The sequence below is a fragment of the Narcine bancroftii genome, chromosome 14, assembly GCF_036971445.1.
Source record: "Narcine bancroftii isolate sNarBan1 chromosome 14, sNarBan1.hap1, whole genome shotgun sequence".
NCBI lineage: Eukaryota > Metazoa > Chordata > Chondrichthyes > Torpediniformes > Narcinidae > Narcine > Narcine bancroftii.
Window position 1 is genome coordinate 35,973,829 of NC_091482.1, and position 19,827 is coordinate 35,993,655.

Here is a 19,827-nt window from a genome sequence, read left to right on the forward strand (position 1 = left end):
AGGAGAATGCTGCCAAGAGAAAGTGCTCCAGATGTGGCTACAAATGTCTTCCAATCATCAGCGGGTTCATTCTCCTGGTACTAATAGCTGGATCAATTACGCTGATTCGTGGTGTTCTTGGTGAGAGAGCCATCTCCCATTCATTAAACCTATCGGCCAATGTGTTTGGATGCACAACGTTAAAGCAGCGCACCACCCCATTACCAGTTCTTATTCTCACCACAGATTCAATCCCTGATAACCTCAGGGCAAAGTCCTTGAATCAGAGATCTGTTCAGTGTGGGAACAGGCCCTTCGGCCCAACCTGTCTATACTGACTAAAAATCCCCACTACATCCATCCCACCTGCCTGCATGTGGCCCATTGTAAATGGACGCAGCGCAACTTGGTACTCTCCTGCTGCTGTCCATAAGCCTCTCGCCAAATCAAGTGATGGGCCCAGGGTAGGAAAGTCAATGATGAGGCAACTTTGCGGTATTTTGGGGCATCTTTGGAGCAGTGCGGGTGGTCTAGCGGTGAGCACAATGCCGTTACCGCACAATAATGGGGATTTGAATTCGAATCCCACACTGTCTGTACTGAGTTTTCCCTGGGGGCTCTGGTTTCCTCCCACTGTTTGAAACGTACCGGAGGGTGTTGGTAAATTGGGTGTAATTGGGCAGCATGGACTTGTGGCCCAAAATGGCCTGTTACCTGCTACCATTTAATTTTTTTAAAATTTAAAATTTAGTTTAAAATTTAAAAAAATCCACATCATGGGGACCACCCCCCCCCCCACCCCCGACTAACTGAGAGTCCAGTGTCACAACCTCTTGAGAGAAGAAAATCCTCCTCAACTCCATCTTAAATGGGCAACCCATTATTCAGAAATCAGACCCCTCATTCTGGATGTCCTCAGCAGGTGAGTCATCTTCCCCGCCTCCACCTCTTCACACTTGTTGGGGCATTTAGAGTCAGGGATATTCTGTCATTTCAGAATGATGGGTTGCCTGTTTTGATCACACGTGCTCCCATTCTTCAATCTTCAATGAGCGCAGACGATATCATCTCTTAATCTGCCAAACACTTCCCTCCAAACTGTTGTTCCATCTCAATGGGCAATACATAGACATGCTGGAGAAACTCGCCAGGTGATGCAGCATCCAGAGGAAGGAGAGGATAACCACGCCATTCGTAACCTGGGCCATTCGTCAGGTCCAGGCTCTTCAACAGGCAGAAACAAGCACATTCCAGAATCAAAAGGTGGGGGGGGGGGGGGGGGGGGAGAGGAGAGGAAGGAGCAGGGGGTAGAGATGGGAGGGAGAAGAAAAAGATGTTAGGAAGTGAAAGGGGAGAGCCACCTCAGTGCAAATGCAGGTATACCCCACTTTACAAATACTTGCTTGATGCAAATTCACTTTTATGAAGAAATCGGTGCTCGCTATGTGACTTCAGCTTATGAAAGGTTTCATAGGAACGCTCTGCCTCCGTAAAGCAGGGCCTACATGTATAACATTCTTCAACAGACTAACACTGTGCTTAGACTACAGTGTGTTTTACCAGTGCTCTGTCAAGTTGCATCAAAGCTTCTTTATTTTTATGCCCCACACCACTTGCAATAAAGTCTACCCGCCTTCCTAATTACTTGTGCTAGCTATATGCTAACATTTTGCGTTTCATGTACTACAACCCCTACATTCCTTTGTGCAAGATGGCATGGAGATAGTTAGTAATATTTCAATTTTCTCCTGGATTTGCTTGTACTAGTATTCTAGAGCAGAATTCCTAATTCCCAGACACTCCAAAGTCTGTAAGGTTGGCCGCTCTAAGCATGGGCCGTTACCCACATTCTACGTCATGTGTTCTCTCACTCTGTGTGGAACACGTGGTCCTCCTGTTGTTCGGGTTTATGTGAATCACACAGGTTAAGAACCAGACCAAATTCGGGGTACAAAGCACACGTTTATTTTGGGGTTGCAAATGGGGCAACGGAGTCAAAATGCTAAACGAACTTATACACACAATACACCGGATATCGAAGGAAATTACTTAAATACATACAATCAACAGTCAGAATCAAGGTGGTCAGCCAGGTGGGTGATGTTGGAGGATTCATCAGATATGTAGGTGTAGCGTCTTGACCAATGATGGCGTCTTGACCAATAAAGGTACCACCATTCTCCACCAGCAGGTAGTCCAGGGCCATCTGAATTTGCAGGCTATTGATGTCCTGTAGTAGTGCTGCCACCTCAGCAAGCTGGCTGGAGCCACCCTCCCCTTCCTTAGTCAGAATTTTCCCATAGCGGGGCTGAAGTGCCGCCACCTTCCAGTATTGTTCCCCCCCACCCCCCCCCAACCCACTTTTCAGCGGCTGGAGCCATCTGTGAACCAGGCGTGTGCTTTTTGTTGAGTGTCGAGGGAGTCAAAGGGGTGGCCCCAGGGCATGGGGGAGGGTGGGATTTCAGCCAATTCTGGGGCTGGGTCCAGGGCTTGCGGGAAGGACATGACCTGCTTGTGGAGGCAGCTGATCCCTTCTGGACGGGACTTGGTGCAGTCTGCAATGTACCATTTCCATTTTACTATTGATGACTGCTGGGCCCGGCCTTCCCTGTGGGTGGAATCGGAAGATTTGACCCACTGCATTATCGGCAGGTGGGGGTGGAGGATGATGCGGTCAGTGCCGGTTTGACGCTCAGTAGCCAGGAGGACCAGGTAGCAGGTAAGCAGCTGGCACTCGAATGGGATGTAGCGCTGAGCAGCTTCAGGCAGGGGCTTTGTCCAGAAGCCCAACGGGACTCTGTGACCTTGGAGCTTCTGCCAGAGGCTCCATTTGGTGGTGGCCTCCCTTGCTGAAACCTGCAATTCCAAAGGAACGCCTGCCTGTCTGGGGTGGGGGGAGAGGTGACGCTTGTTCCACAGCCTGCTTCGCTGTAGCAAAAGCAGCCTGTTGTTCGGGACCCCATAGGAAGGGGGCTTTCTTTCGGGAGACCCTGTAGAATGGTCCGAGAATAATAGTGAGGTGGGGTATATGTTGTTGCCAATAACCCAGGAGACACACGAAGCTCTCGGTACTAGTTTTATAGGTGGGTCTGCAGAGTTGAAAATCTTATTTCTGGCTGATTCTGGTATCTGCCTGTTTCCCAAGTGCCACTTCATGGCCAGGTCCCTGATGCAACAATGACCCACCCCCTTTCTCATAGAAAACCATTGCCATATGAAGACCCTCAGAGACAATGGTCTCAGCTTGTCCATGGATAAGGACATTGCCAGTATAATGGGCAATTGACACATGGGGAGGGAAGTTGATCTCAGGCGATTAGGTTGTGGCAGGTGATGGGGCTGTGGAGGTAGCCCTGAGGGAGTCTGCAGAAAGTGTATTGTTGGGCATTCCATGTGAATGCAAATTGGTCCTGAGACTCTGGAGTGGAGAATAATGTATTTGCTAAGTCGACAACTGCATATCAAAGCTTATCTGGGCCGGGAATCTATATCTTCCACTAAGGTGACAATGTCTGGGATAGCAATGGCCAGCAGAGTGGGGGGGGGGGGGGGGGGTGACTTTATTCAGTGTCTGTAGTCCACAGTCATCCTCCAGGTGCCATCTTTTTTTCAGACCAGCCAGACATGGCTATTGAAGGGGGAAGCTGCAGGTCTGATGACTCCCTCCCGCAGGAAAGCCTACACAGCCTCTGTAATGTCCTGGTGTCCTCCTGTATTCGTTACTTTGGAAGGAGGGTATGACCACAGGCTCCCATTTAGCTGCCCCCACTACCACCATTGCCCGTGCGATCCCAAAGGTGAAGCGGCCCCGGTTGGCTTGGAGGGACTGTCCCCGTAATAAATTGATGCCCAATATACACTCAAGGGAGGGCGCAATGAGGACTACGGCAGGTGCAGGGGGTTGGTTCCCAATGGCCAGGTGGATTGTGACCTCCTTCACAGGCAGGAGGGAGCCTCCCAGCCCCTCTATCTGCATCGGGGTCCCCCTCCACCCTGCAGGGTGGCCAGGGATGATGGTGTGTTGTGCATGCATGTCCACGAGCACCAGCCAGCGCTGCACATTGCCCTCAGGTCTCTCGGGTGGGTAAGGGCAGCGGAGTGCACAAACTGGGGACATTGGCCTCCATCCTATGGGAGAGGATTGGGGGTCTGCCGCGCACTGCTGGCAGGCTGCTCACACAGGGTGAGTGCAGACATCTCCTGCAGCAGCTGCTGCCTGATCTCAGCCTTAATGGGGTCGGGTGGTGAGTTGTGGGTGACAATGTGGGCTGGTTGTGTGGCGCGGGGATTGAGGGCACTCCCAGTGTCCAGTTTGCCAGCGGGACAACCCTCTACATAACTGCTTCCAGCGCACATACAAGGTAGGGATGGGGACCCCATTGCTGCTAATTGGGTCCACCCCAGTGCACAGCGGGTTGAAGTAGAGCTTGGGTTCCTGGTTCTGGACTAGGGTGGGTGCCTCCCACAGCATATACTCCAACCCTTCCAGGAGGGTGATAGCGTGGCAGGCAGGATGACTGACAAGGCCAAAGACTGCGGTAGTTACGAGGTGCCCCGTGAGTGCGCCGGTCACCCTCGTGTTTTCGATAAAATTCTGGCAATTGGCCCTCTCAAAGATCCCATTGAACAGGGCCCAGTCTCAGATGACCTGTGTACTTTGCCCTACCATGGCCCAGTGTGGTCTCCCATGGAGGTTCCCCTCCAGCTGGGTGAGATAGCAGGTCTGAATGGCTGTGACCACGTGCTCTCAGAGGGATGACCTACTGCAGATCCCCTTGGTGGTGCCCGCAAGGCATTATTTACGGTCTGAGATTCAAAGAGGTTCCCCAGGGCGTTGGCCTCCTGACAGGAGAGTCATGGGGCCCCCTTCGTCCCACAGCCTGAGGAGCCATGCCGTGAGGTACTCACCTGGCCACTGGCGGTGTCAGTCCGCCAGCTGGGCGAGCTCCTTGGGGAAGAAATCCTAGGTCTCAGTTGTCTCCGAGCAGCCCCTAGTGTGCCCCCCCCCCCAGCTGCCCCCTCCTCTTTGCTTCCCTCTCCTCTGTGGAGGACCTGGGACTGTGTGGTGACGGGTTGGGCTTGCTAGGGCTCGGTGGTGATGGGAATGGGAAGAGTCGCGGCAGAACACAGGCTCTGTGAGTGTCCTTTCCCCATCACTGTCCATTCAGATGTCCCCATCCCCCAGCCAAGTGTCCGGCTGCTCACCCCGCCGAACCAAGGCTCTAATTTTAATCGGATCAGGGTGCCAGCCTGACTGACAGGCTGCCTGAACCTGCTGGAGCTGCACCAGTCGGGATGCGACCTTGGTGCCTCTGGTCTCCAAGCCATTGGCTCTGCCTTGGGCAGCAAGAAGTGCATCCTGCCATCCACTGCAGGTCCGTTCCAGCACTTCTGTTTCCCTGTCCTTTTGGTCAGAGATGGTCAGCAGCTTGTCCACCACCTGACTGGTGATCCCTGCCTGGCATCTCAGCAGTGGCTCCAGCAGCCAGTAGGCTCGCCTCTGACTGCCCCCTGCCTTGGGAAACCCCGTCTCCTTAAAGAGGGCTACCACATGGTGGCCCATTCGCTTGCCACGAGGCTCCAGCTGCTTGGACCAATCCACGGGGTTTTCTGAAGTCGGCCCATATGCTGGCCACACTTCCAAATCTCTCACTATCTTCGGCCCACCCGGGAATTCTGTCTTTGGAGCCAGTTCTAGCTTTCCTTCCCCTGTTCCAAAACATCCCTCTCTGATCTGTCCTTGGCCAAAACCCCTTGGGCCCAGCTCACAGTGCCAAATGTTGTCTCACAGGTTAAAAACCAGACCAAAGTCAGGGTACAAGGCACACGTTTATTTTGGGGATTCAAATGGGGCAACAGGGTCAATAAACATACACAAACACAATACACAAGGGGTAAATGTACACTTCGGATAATGAGGGAAACCGGGGAGATTACTTAAATACATACAATCAACAGTTAGGACCAAGGTGATATTACGTGCCCCCACCCCTTTACCGGTACAGACACGGCTCTTGCTACCTGGCCTCGAGACTCACCCCAACCCACTGTGAAAGGTGCTACTTACGTGCCACAAGGAGTCCAAAGAGGCAGAACAAAGGGGCACAGGGACCTTTATAGTTCTGCAGGCAGTACTGGGGGCCCAATCACTCGGCAGGCTGGGCTCCATTGGCTGCTGTGACCAACGGCTCAAAGCAGGGGTCAGCAAAGGTGATTCAACTGGGCCAATTGGGTGAAAGTCAGGGTTGAATCTGAGCAGGCTGCCTGGACTGCAGCACCTGGTGATTTAGGTGGGCCAATTGAAAAGGTCAACTGGATGGCTTGGCATGCAATGCATCCTTGGAATAGGAGTGCGGCAGCACCACCTTCTTTGAAACTGGGGACGAGACCTTTGTTTCCAATCTTTGCAAATGTATCCTACATTGTCCATTCAGAGAGATTGAATGTCCAGAAATTGCAGATGCTGGAAACCTGAAATAAAAATAGGAAATAGCTAGAAATACTCCACAGCTCAGGCAGCATCTGAGGGAAGAGAAGCAGAGACTGAGTTTTGGTTTAAGAATATAAACATCATCTTGCTTATCTTCTACCAGGGAATCTAGGAGACTGAGAACATGAAACAAAATGTTTAATGTAAATACTACAAGTAATTAAGAAAGCGAAAAGTATGAAATTTAAAAGTAGGAAATTTTGATGCAACCAGACATACCGATGAAATCACAGCCCAGATGGATGAGATGGAGCATTAGCTCAGTTCCTGGGGTAGAAAGCTGGAAGAAAAATTGAGTGGGTTGGATTTTAGTGCAGAATCACCCCACCTGAACTTCTGAGTGTTTCACCTTTCCTGTTGTTATGAGTCCAAAGGACCCCAAATCCCAGCAGCAATAGACATTCACCAAGACAAGTAGTTACTTAAACAAAAGTTGTTTGTAATTGCCTTTAAAAATGAAAGCAGAATCAAACTTTAACTTATCTCTATTAACTTAACTAACCCAACAACCCCCTCTAATTCTAAGCGCACGTGTATGTAATTTGTGTGTGTAAATTTAAGAAAGGTTCTTTGGTTAACAGTTCAATCTCCCTTCTCATTCTTCCACTTTCTCTGGTTGCAGGCAATTCTTATACTGTGCACAGAATTTAACATGTATAAAGTTCACCAGGCTTTGGTGCTTGAAAGGTAAATGTTTACCACTCAGGAAGTTTCTCGTAGGTTTGCAGAGAGAGATTCGTTGTTCCAGGATTTCCACAACTGAGGTGCCACCATTAGTCACCTCAATGTCTTGCTGATGAAACTTGCCCCATCAGGGTTCTCCAAATGATAAGCTCTTTCTTTCAGGCTAGCACAGAGTTCCTTTCTGTTCCCACTTATTCCAAGAGAAACATCAGATAGATAGCACATCCAGCCATCCACCGCTCTGGAGCTTCTGTTTCAGTTCCAACAAGCTTCTCCTGGCTGACACTGTTTCAGCTGTGTCTCTCCCTCTCTCTCCATCTCTGAGATTCCAACTCCCAGCCACATGCTCTTCTCTCTCTCACTTGCAAAACCCCCTCCTTCTCCGGCAAACAATATGAGTTAGTCTTCTGCTCCCATCTGTTGTTTTAGGTAAACAAAACTATCAATGACCTTTGAGAGAGGTCAGAAGTCTTGTAAAAATGTCCAACACAAACGACCTGTCTCCAGTCTATTCATTTCATGACATCATTTCAATTAAGCACCTCCTTGTGAAATGTGCATAGCATTCTCCATAGTTTCTGTAGTCACTGAATATGAATTATTCAGTATTTCAAATACGATCTGTTTTAAAATGTGTGTATGTATGTAACCTACTCTAATTTTACCAATTTATCTCCCAAAATCATTCCCAAATATTACATCACGCTGTTCTTGTGATGTGCAGATGGTTCTCCCCTTAAATGCGGAATATTAATCAGTTTCTTTAGGACAAAACAAAAGTGGCGACCAAACTAAAGCTCTGTGCTTTGTTTCAGAGGTCCCAATGATCATTAATGGCTTTGCTCCCAAGCGACCTGCAACTACGTCAGCCACAATCATCCTGGACAGTACAGCCAGCAATACCAGTCAAACACACACCTTCAGCACCAGCGGCACCAAGGTGGAAAACCCAACGAACACCACATCGGATTCAGGTGACAAAAGCCCAGACGACAAGTGCTACTTTGTGGGAGAGATGGCGATAAAGGAGACCATCTCCATCAGACTCAGTGACCTCACTTCAGAGGAATATTTGAGGATCGTTGAAGAGGTGGAGAAGATGGTAAGCCCTTTTTTGAACTGTGTAAATGAAGTGGGGGCAGAGTAGGTGGGGTTCCCTGAAGGATAGTGGAGTGCTTAGCTCAACACTATTACAGCATCAGCGAATCAGGTTAGAATCCGGCGCTGTCCATAAGGAGTTGTACATTCTCCCTGTGACTATGTGGGTTTCCTCTGGGTGCTCCAGTTTCTAAAATTGTACAGGGTTTGTAGGTCACTTGGTGTATTTGGGTGGCATGGGCTCATAGGCTGTGCTGTATCACTAAATTAAAAAAAATTAATATATTCCACAATTTATGAAAAGTTTGCATTTCTTTGCTTTCCTAAAAATATTCCTCTGGGAAAATTCATAAATTGTGAAGGATTTCTCCATCATTTTCAATGTTTTCTAAATTTCACTCAGAACTTAAAACTATATCAGCACAAGTTTCCAAAATTAAAAATTGTTTTATGAACAATAAACTCTTCATCAAAGATAATAAAGGAGTATGTAATACACCATTGTTATATGGTCGGGATAACTTGAACTATTTTGTTACCTTGTAAGAATATAGCAACTGTAGTGCAACTCTGTGTGGTGCATGTATACGTAAGTGGACAATTTCCTTAGATGGTGGAAAACTTGCCAGTACGTGTTCGTGGGGAGGGACATATGCAGTCCACAATTACAATGACCCTATGAGGTCATTAGAGACAATGGTTCCACCTTCATCTTTGACATCGGTGTTAAGGCAGAAGCCTTTACCGTTGACCACCTGAAACCAGCATATATGGACTGTGACGAGCCGGTCTGCACTCTGCCCCCCACAATGCAGCAGCAGGCCACAGACAATGGCCCAGTCACCAGTTCTGGCAGGGGCCTGTGGATGGAGTCGTGAACCGGCCCACAAAATAGCTGCCGAACGTGGCAACCGCATGGACCCGGGGGGGGTGGGGTGACACTAGCCGTCATCCCAGGTGACCTCTGCCCGGTGGGAAGACAGGGAACTCTGGCGGATCGCTGGCCAACCCGAGGTCAGTGCTCCGATGATGCGGGGCCCTGACGTCAGTGCCAGAGGCCCATAGAAACAGAGTTGCCAGTGCAATAAATCAGTCTTCGACTTCGATTCCTCGAGTGTGTGTGTGTGTGTGTGTGTGTGTGTGTGTGTGTCTTCCTTTCACACTTGCTGGAGGACATGCCACGGTACCATCACAAAAGACTGGGGTTGTGAAACTATCAGGCTTTTATTGACTAAAGAATGGAACAACCATTAACGTCATTGAGCAAAGTGAAAGGGGGAGCACACAAAGGGCCATGGGTAGGATTGGTCTCGGGAGGGGTGTCTCGCCGGCAGCAGCCAATCGTAGTATAACAGCGGTTTTCTACAATTTTTAAGTAAAAACACAATGCAGGAGAAACTCAGCAGGTCAAACAGTGTCCTTTATACAGTGAAAATAAAGATGCATCACCAACATTTCGGGCTTGAGCCCTTCATCAAGATTCTTCAGCCACAGTGTCTGCAGACTTTCATGTTGTCCTCATGTGTTTGCAATTGCCACTTGACTAGAAACTACCTACTGCATGCTGCATACCTCAGACAGCCAACCAGTCCTTGGTTTGTCGGCGACTTTGGACAAAACTCCTCCCCAGATGTTGAGTCATATCTTCATTGTTAACTTGATGTGTGGGAAAAGTGGCAACGAAGAGGAGGGGGTTCTTCTCTGGGTAATCCTCACTCTCTACCATCCCAAAAGGTGGCAGGAAACAATGTGGTAGAATCCTGGAAGAACTACAGGAGACCTTGGAGAGATTTAAGTTTGCAAATAACTCGTGGCCTTGCTTCCAAGATGAGGAAATCGGTTCTTGGCTGACTTGGTCTGAAAGTTTTCTCAGCCCTTCAGATGAACTCATGTGAGGGGCATTCTCTTCCAAAAAGGGCTCATTCATCGATGTTAATCACTTTTTGTTGTGTTACAGGATCAAACCAGCAACCACAAAGAAGGCATATCTCACAGGGGTAAAGATGAACAATTACTTTATTAACAAAAAATTCACCTTCAAACTTTAATTCAAAATCCCCCCTTTTATAACAATGCCCACCGGTTACTATGCAAATTTCTATAACAGTGTAAAGCTAATAAATTCCCTAGCGTAAATATAACATACGTAATTAAAGTCTAAGCTACACTTCCAACCAGCCCACAGAAAAACGTAGACACTAAACTAACACAAAACACACAAGACTCACAAAACTTCGGTCTCAACTGAAGCAAAGATCATAAACAAAATTCAGTTTGTTTGGTAAACTGAAGCCAAAAGAACTTTTAGAGAGAGCACAAAATTCAAAGTTGTCTAGTGTTGTTTGCAGAGAGAGGAACCACTGGCTTGGTCCGGATCCTTCTGGCTGCCTTCGGAATGTTAATCCTTTCTGAAATTCCAACATTCTAAACTGTCCTCCAGACCATGACTCATGCTCTGGGCCTCCTTTCACTCCACAGCAGCATTGGCAGGTTTATTGTCCAAGTCCTGAAATTTTTAGATCATTTTTTTCTGCACATGCTCAGTCCATCTCCCACTCTCTCAGCAGTTGACCTTCACCTTGGCTCTTAAAGGCAAACTGTCACTTTTTAACATAAAACCACACAACACATAGGCCAATACACAACACAGAACAGTTGGGGTGAAATCTTGCTTTAAGATTTGTATCAACTACTTTGGAAAGCTTATGCTTTGCTGCATCTCTCTGCGGGTTTCCAGTGTTTGAGATAGTTTACAGATTTTTCATTTTGAACATTGATCTCTCAAACATTTCCAATACCTGGAATGATAGCTTTTTGTTTCAGGTCAAACATCTACAGTCCCCAAGGCATTTTCCCTCCAATAATCAAGTCTGTCAATGTTGAAGGTAAAATTCCATGCCAGGGCCAACCTGAGGTCAGTGCTCCGATGATGCGGGGCCTTGACGTCAGTGCCAGAGGCCCATAGAAGCAGAGTTGCCAGTGCAATAAATCAGTCTTCGACCAATTCCTTGTGTGTGTGTGTGTGTGTGTGTGGTGTGTGTGTGTGTGTGTATGTGTGTGTGTGTGTGTGTGTGTGTGTGTGTGTCTTCCTTTCACACTTGCTGGAGGACATGCCATGGTACCATCACAAAAGACGAGTTGTGAAACTATCAGGCTTTTATTGACTAAAGAATGGATGTTGAAGGTTAAATTCCATGCCGGTGGGGGGGGGCTGAGTTTGTAAAATGTTCCCAGCTGTGCTTGTGTCATTCTAGTTATTACTTCATCAGAATTTTGTGAATAATCTGTGACTTGCATTTCTTTTCCTGCCAGATCTATACTACATACAAAAGGTCAATATTCAGCCCGGTGTATATAACGACGAAGCTCATTAGACTAAGGTGAGGAGTGAATACCAGGACATTTGTGATGCTGGGAAAATGCCTACAGTGTGATTGAAATGATGCTCCATCATTGGAAGACAAATCCACTGCTAATGGAGGCAACAGCTTTTATATCCTTTGAGATAATGCACTCACAGCAATATTAACCAACACATCCATGTATATGCTTTGTAAATGGAACGGATGGTGTAGCAGTTAGCGCAACACCTTGACAGCACCAGTGATCAGGATTGGGGACTGGGTTCGAACCCCGCCTTGTCTGTAAGGAGTTTGAATGTTCCCCTTGTGTCTGTATGGGTTTTCCCCGGGGGCTCTGGTTTCCTCCCAATGTTTGAATCGTATTGGGGGATGGGGTTAATTGGATATAAATTGGGCAGCAGGGACTCGTGGGCCAAAATGGCCTGTTACCATGCTGCATGTCTACATTAAAATATTTTCTAAAATCACCTTCTAGCATGGCTTCATATGAACCACACACAGAGACCTCAAAACCATTAAACAATGGTTACAGTTGTTCAAAATAAAAATGGCTCCAGCCCAGAACGTAGGCATGGCCACCTTGGGTGGATTCTCTCTGTGAGTGGAGCAGTCATTAGAGTGAGATATTTCAGCCCAATGGGTCTCACAGTGGATGGGCTTGGCTACCCCCACCTTTCTTTACCCTGCCCCTCTCATTTTGCTTCCCAGGCCCCTCGCACAATATTTCCCCATCCTCCCCCAAACCAGTCGATGTCAGTTTAAGGTGAGTGGAGGATAGTTCAGTGGAGAAGTCAGAGGCAAGTACTTTACTCTGGGAGTAGTACATGCCTGGAATGCATTGGCGAGGGTGGTAGTAGAGGCTGGTTCAATAGGCACATTTAAAAGACTCTTAGATGGGCACAATGTAAGAAAAATAGAATAATGGGTATGTGGTAGGTAAAAAATTAGACTGCGTGGAGTGGGTTTCCAGCCGTTGGCACAACATTGTGGGCTGAGGGGCCTATAATGTTCTATGATCTATCCTATCCTCATGACATATGTGTCACTGCTGGAGCTGCTGTCACGGTACCATCAGGCACTGCGGCTAGTGTGGACCCAGGAAACAGGGAGCGGGAACCCAGCATCGCTCCGAAGGGTCCTAATCCTGATGGCTCTGTACAAGCATTAAGCAACCTGTTCAAGGAGACAATGGGGTTTTTAAACTAAAATCCTGCAGGCAATGAGTGTTGCCCAAGATGGTGGCGCCTGTGCCCCAAAGGGGTGCAGACTCCGGGGAGCAGTGGGCATGATAAATGGGGAGATCATCTCCCACTGAAAAAGAGAAGTAAAAGAGGGTCCCTTCAGAGGCCTAGGCTTTGGTTCTGACACTAATTCAACGTCCACTATTCCAACCCAGGACACTGTCTGGCCGTAACACCGATAATGAAGGAGTTCTTATTTACAGGCCCACTCCTTCTCTAAGATTTCTGCTTCTGATATCACTAAATTGCCTCTGAAATCTTGATATGAGGCTTTGTCTCCTTCAAGATTAACCATGATCAGCATAACTTCTTCCTCTTGTACCCAGACAAACCTTTGTTGACAGCTTCTTAACTTGGACCAAGCTATGTCTGTTCAACAGCTGTGCTTGTTGAGCCCAACTGGAGTTGATACACAAGGACTCAAGTTTTAAAACCTTCAGCCGCTCTCTCTAAAGTCTCTCTAAGGCCCCTACACACAAGCATTCCAGATCTCTGTACTCTTTTATCTCCAATCCCTGTTATACTTTGTTGTAATTGATCTATGAGCTTTCACCTGCCTCTGTTTTCTCCAATATCTCTCTTTTTCCTTTCATTTACAGAACATCTGCCTCTTTGGCTAAACCCCTGGCTGACATCACTTTTTCTTTGGGCGATTTCACTGGATTTGAGGCACGATATAAATGTGCATTGTTGTTGTTAAATATGGTGCAACGTTCTGGTCTTCAATGCTTCTAGCAAAGACTGGCACTGTTATTGCCCTCCTCTCAGGATCAGATATCACATGAGAGTTTTGTTACTGGTGGGTTTTGATGTCAAGCATTACGAGTTTGAGAGGAAATGTAAGGTTTACCTGAAAGGTGAGAGCTATTAAATTGAAATGTTTTTTTTCACACCATAAGGAAACTGTAGTTAGAAAAACAGATCAGACTGGAAAGTGGGGCTGGATACATTTTCTTAACAGGCTGAGGTAATTTGATGGTATAAAGCCATTGGAAGTGATTCTCCTTTAAACTGGTCCCTTTGTACATTGGGAAACTTACAGCGAGGTGAATTTGGGTAGTGGTTATTAGGAATGGAAGGGTGATGTATGTGCAGAATGTTGTACGGGCTTGTTAAATGTGTGGGAGTGAAAGAGAAGGCAGATCTGTGAGTTCTGGCTGTGTTTTAGAAGTATGCAAAATCTCCCTGTGCCCTGTCCTGTCAGCAGAGCAATTTCACATACCTGAAATAAGTTTCATTAGGGCTCTTTTAAACTGCAGCTCCTGGGTAACCCTCTGTGGTGCACTGTTAGCCAGAATCAGACACACACAAGGTAAAGACTGTACAACAGGCTTTTCAAAGACTTCCACAGAGCCAGGCTGGCTGTAGCTGCAGCAATTCTGAGTGAGGCCTCGGGAGGCCGGTGCAGGCTTATATCCTGGAGGGTGATTGACACCCGACTGGGTTGACAGCCAGCCAGGTGTTGTTCTGTCCCCTCACACTCCTGCAGGAACAGAGGTTGCCCCCTGCAGTAGGCTGGTGGTGTACCACCACACCCTCCTAGGACCCGGGTGTGATTACTGGGGCAAAGGTGCTGGAAGCACCTTTTAAGATGTTGGGGGGGTCCACCCATTAAATCGCCAACCTGGCAACTTAAGGGGGATCCCACCCCTGTGAAGATGCTGTAAGTGACGCACCACACACTCACTGGAACTATTGGTAGTCAGTTTCCCCCGCTCCCTCCACCCACCAGCTGTCAGTCGCCATCCTCGACAGTCACCACCCACTGTCAATCGCCATCCCCCCCAAGTCAGTCACCCTCCCCTCCATCAGTCACTACTCCAACCGTCAATCGACACCCACCCCATCAATCACATGCCGCCCGCCCCTCAGCAAAGTCCCGCTGCTGCAAACGTTGAGCTGTCCCTGTGAACCTGAGTGGTGTTTGCAGCAGTGGCAGTTCGTGGCCCCCAACTCCTGCCCTCCCCCCCCACCGTGGCAGTGACATCTTCCTCCCCCCCCCCTAACCCGGGGCCAATGGTAGTGACCCCTCTTTCCCCCATTTGCAGTAGGCACTTCAGCCAGGGATTTCCCTGCAGCACCAGCACACAAACGCTGACATCACTGGAGTAACCGGGTCGGCCATTTTCCTGTTCAAGTTGCCGGTGGACAAGACCTAGTTAAGTTTAACTGAGTTCCCTGACTATCTCTGAGGTAGGTTAGGGACCTGGTTGGATTAGGACAATGCTGACCACGTCGGACCCTTTCTAAATGCTGGATGAGTGGGCCGCTAACTGGGCAATTGCCTGCTTAACCCCATTTTATTTGGGAATTTGAAAGGGCCTAGTCACTCACTGGACTGTGGTGGACAAGCTTGTTTGACAGGAGAATTATTCAGTCCCTCTCTTCTCCACCTATTACCTCCTGCCTTTGTGACCATGCTCCTCCCCCCCCCCCCCCCCACTTACCTTTTAGCTTGGACACCTGCCAACATTGATGAAGGGCTCAAGTCCGAAATGTTGGTTATGTAGAGTACCTTTATCTTTGCTATATGAAGAACACTATTTGACCTGCTGAGTTTCTCCAGCATTGTGCTTTTACATTTGCCTTGTCTGTCTATTTAGAGCATTACTAGAACTAAAAGGTATGGGTCTTTCTTAGTATAACTCCCTCATGCTTACTGTCGGGCCGGTTGTACCTGTGACCCCACCCCACAGGCTCCTGTATAAAGACTCAGTGCTGGACAGTCAAACAGTAGGGACAGGCTATGTTCTCAAGTGAATTAAAGCCTATCAGTTTCTCCACAATAGTCTCCTGGGTGATTGACGGGGCATCAATTTAATTCACCTGATGTTTTCTACAATGGAGCAGATCGTCAAATCATAAAAGCTAGAGATCAACCCTCAATTGTCTGAGGCATCTCCCAGCTTTGGACTCTGGCTGCGCTGCTTTTGAAGCATTCCTCTACCAATGTGCGATCAGAATCCGTCAAACTGCAAGTGCTGCACTCCTGGGTTGGTATCCTGGTCTACTCCATGATCAGGAACACCACAACGTATCAGGAGGACATGGACATCCTCAAGGGTCAATACCTGTGTTAGATCAACATTGTCTATGGTCGACACATTCTAGTGACCAGAAAGCAACAGCCTGGCAGGGCCTGTGAATGCAAAGCCGTGTCTGACGCGGAGTATACAGAGGACCTGATCCGGGATGCCTATCTTGCGGGGATCAGATCGAATAACATACAACAGAGACTCTTGGAGCAAGGGGAATTCAGTCTTTGGAGAGCAGTTGAGCTGGCAGGTTCACTGCAGGTGGTTCTCCAAAACATGGAGGCCAATTCGACCAACAACGTGGCCACCTTGTGGTCATCCCGGTCGCAGCCATCCTGGGACGTGCCACCACCCTTCTGCTCCACTAACGACCAGACAATAGCAGCAGTTCTCCATGACCTGCTCTGGTAATGACCCGAGCACAGGTGACCCCCCCACCCCACCCCGCCCACAAAGTGCTACTTCTGTAGCCTGGGCAAGCATCAGAGCAAAAGCTGCCCAGTGGAGGATTCAATCTGCTCCAGCTGCAGAAAGAAGGGCCACCACGCCAAGCTGAGCAAATCCAAACCCCTTCCTAACAGTGGCATGTGCGGATCACGGGGGCTGACTTCCACAGCTCCGCCATCGCCCGGGGTGATCTGTGCAGGCCACTATCTTGGATGCCACCACCATCTATTGTGGTGATGTGCAGCGACCTGACTCTAGCCTCCATCACCCTCAACCATGACAGTCCGCACCAACTCGCCAGGTTGATGATGGACATCAAGGTAAATGGCCACGTGATGAGTTGCTTGTTTGATAGTGGGAGCACAGAGTGTTTTATGCATCCGGACACGATGCAGAGCCTCTCCCTCACAGTAATGGCAGTGAACCAGGTCTCCCTGGCATCCAAGTCGTTTACAGCGGATGTTCAGGGTTTCACTATTGTGACTATGGGAATGTCGCAGCTCTGCGCTGCTGAACTGTTGGGGTTTGATTTTCAATGTCACCTTAAAAGTGTGACGATGGTGTTTGATTGGCCTCATCCACCCCTCACCGTTCAATAGCCCACCCCCCCCCCGCCGCACACATCCATCAAACACACCACTCACCATGCACGACTTGTGGGCTCTCCCCCCTCCATCACTATTTGCCAACCTCACCACCTGACTGCAAACCCAACACCACTAAAACCAGGTGGTACAGGACCGGGGACAGGGACAGAGGCACAGTGCTTACTTAAGGAAAGGGTTATTGAAGCCAGCAGTAGCCCTTGGAGAGTGCAGGTGGTGGCAGTGCGGAACAGGGGGCTGCACACGTGGTAGCCTTCCTGGGCTTCCCCTTTGTCCGACAGACTTTTGCCCAATGTTCCCAGCATCTGGAACACATAGAGTCTCTCTCGGGGCATCTGGCGTGGAAATGTATAGCCTGCCACAAAAGTAGCACCCCTGGTTGCATGTGGCTGCAGTAGTCAGTACCTGGGCTTGTTCAAGGGATTTTGCCAGATTGAGGGTACTGGCAAGGTCTTTCTTCCCCAACTCCAACAGCCGCTGCCTCAAATACCTCAAACTCATTCCAGTCTCAACTTGTCCAGGACTTGTTCCGCTTCCCTCACCCGGGCTGAGTCTGACTTGTAGTGGTGCTTCCTCATCAGTGTCTATAGTTCCAGGATGTAATTGTCCAGCGATTCACCCAGTTGTTGCCGACATTGTGAGAGTTGCTGTCTCGCCAGCATGTCATTCTGATGCCTCATGTAGTGGGTTTTCAGGACTTCAATGGCCGTCTCATATGTTGTGCAGTCCCTGATGACCACATATCCCTTGGAACCGACTCAATAGAGGAGGGCCGATCTCTGGAGGCTGTCGGAGTGGAAGAACTGCAACCAGTAGGCAAATTCCTCTGGGGCCTCTGGGGATAGAGAGTTGACCTGGCACATGCTGGGCTTCAACAGGGCTTCCATCCCATCTCCAAAAGTAAGCTAATAAAATTGCAACATGATCAACAGTATTTGGAGACTTATGAGGGGAACAAACATGCTTTTATTAGCTTACAACTAATGGCCAGTATTTACTGAGGTCTGAGGAAAGGCAGGAAAACAGGGTTTATATTGGGACTGACGGGGATGGAGCCAAGAGGAGGGGTCGGCCGTCTAATCTATACAAAGACAGTGAATTCCAGTTCACTATATATCTGCGGCCACGACCTGCAGGACCATGATGCCAATCTCCAGAGATTTCTTGAGGCAGCCAAGCTTTTTAATCTGACACAAAACAAGGCCAAGTGCGTGTTCCGCACAACCCACCTGGCCATCCTTGCCTGTATCATGGAGAAGGATGTCATTGGCTTGAACCCAGACTGTGCAACCACTCCTTGGAGTTTTCCCCCCCCAACTCCCCACAGCTTCAAGGCCCTGAAGAGGCATCTTGGGTTTTTCTCCTATTATGCTCAGTGGGTACCCAATTATGTGGACAAGGCTCGCCCTCTTATCAAAGCTACATCCTTCCCCCTGGTGGAGGAGGCTTGCACAGCCTTCGACTGCATCAAGTCTGACATCGCCAAGGTCACAATGCACGCTGTGGATGAATCCACTCCTTTTCAAGTGGAAAACGACGCGTCAAACTTCGCCCTGGTAACCACCCTTAATCAGGCTGGCAGGTCTGCAGGGCCCTGAGATTCGACACTCCTCAGTTGAAAAAGCGCCCCAAGCCATTGTTGAGGCAGTGCGACCCTGGCGCCATTATCTGGACCATAAGAGATTCACCCTGATGACTGATCAACGCGCTGTTGCATTCATATTCAACCATCAGCAGCAGGGCAAACTCAAAAATGATAAAATACTGCGGTGGGGAATATAATTATCCACTGATAACTATTGCATCTTTTACTGACCGGGGAAACTTAATGAGCCACCAGATGCCCTGTCCTGAGGGACGTGTGCCAACGCCAAGATTGAACAATTACAAGACCTCTATAATGATCTCTGTCACCCCAGAGTCACCAGGTTTTTTCACATTGCTAAAGCATGCAACATGCCGTATTCCATTGACAAGATCAGGACCATGACCAAGGACTGCCAGGTCTGTGCTGAGTGCAACCCACACTTCTTCTGGCCAGACAGGGCACAACCTATTAAAGCCACTCGCCCCTTTGAGTGGCTCAGTGTCGACTTTAAAAGACCCCTGCCCTCCACCGACCATAACATATACTTCCTTAACATCATCGATAAAAACTCCTGCTTTCCATTTGTCACCCCCTGCTCGGACGTGACTGCTGCCACAGTTACCAAGGCCCTGCGCACCCTCTTCACTCAATTTGGCTTCCCTAGGGCGGATACACCACCCATCAGCACAATACTGATGACGCCCGAGACCGTCCTGCACTGCAGCCGCAACTGGTTCTATGACGGTCCCAGCGAACAGCTAGACCACCTGATAGGCTGAACTTATGACTTCCAAATTGTAAGCTTGTAACTTTGCAAGCTCCACTTCACCCCATGGAACTCTTTTTAAAAACACGGGGTGAATGTGGTAAACCACTGTATTGCATAATTATCTGGTCAAGCACATGTATTGGCTGGTTGTACCTGCAGCCCCTCCCCACATGCTCCTCTATAAAGGTGCCCCCTGAAACTCAGTACAGGACAAGTGAATTAAAGCCTATCGGTTTCTCCACAATAGTCTCCTGAGTGATTGCTGGTGCATCAATGTCAATAGGAGTTCTATCATTTGCACAAAATCTGCCTTTCTCTTTACACAGTCCCGTCCACTCTGCTCTCCGGTTCTGGATGCACCTTAAGTGCAGTGTGAGATTTCAGGAAAAGGAAATCTCCAGAGTCCTTCAGATCGAAGAGGGGACCGTCAATTTGTCTGATGATCAACAACTGAAGTTTCAGCTCAACAGCACAAGTAAGTCTTGTTTAAACTGCCCATAAGTTTCATCGTTTCCTGGTTCCTCCTACT

The 19,827-nt window shown here is 48.7% G+C and overlaps 1 protein-coding gene across 3 annotated transcripts in view; it reads left to right on the top strand.

Annotated features, from left to right (window-relative positions):
* Nucleotides 1–19,827, top strand: part of LOC138749995 (transmembrane protease serine 6-like) — a 125,976-nt gene that overhangs the window by 33,138 nt on the left and 73,011 nt on the right. For all 3 annotated transcript variants that reach the window (XM_069912132.1, XM_069912131.1, XM_069912133.1), the window contains exons 3-6: nucleotides 3–120; nucleotides 7,969–8,255; nucleotides 11,564–11,631; nucleotides 19,625–19,773. In XM_069912132.1, the coding sequence (XP_069768233.1) occupies nucleotides 3–120; nucleotides 7,969–8,255; nucleotides 11,564–11,631; nucleotides 19,625–19,773 (622 nt within the window). The remainder of the gene's footprint in view (nucleotides 1–2; nucleotides 121–7,968; nucleotides 8,256–11,563; nucleotides 11,632–19,624; nucleotides 19,774–19,827) is intronic.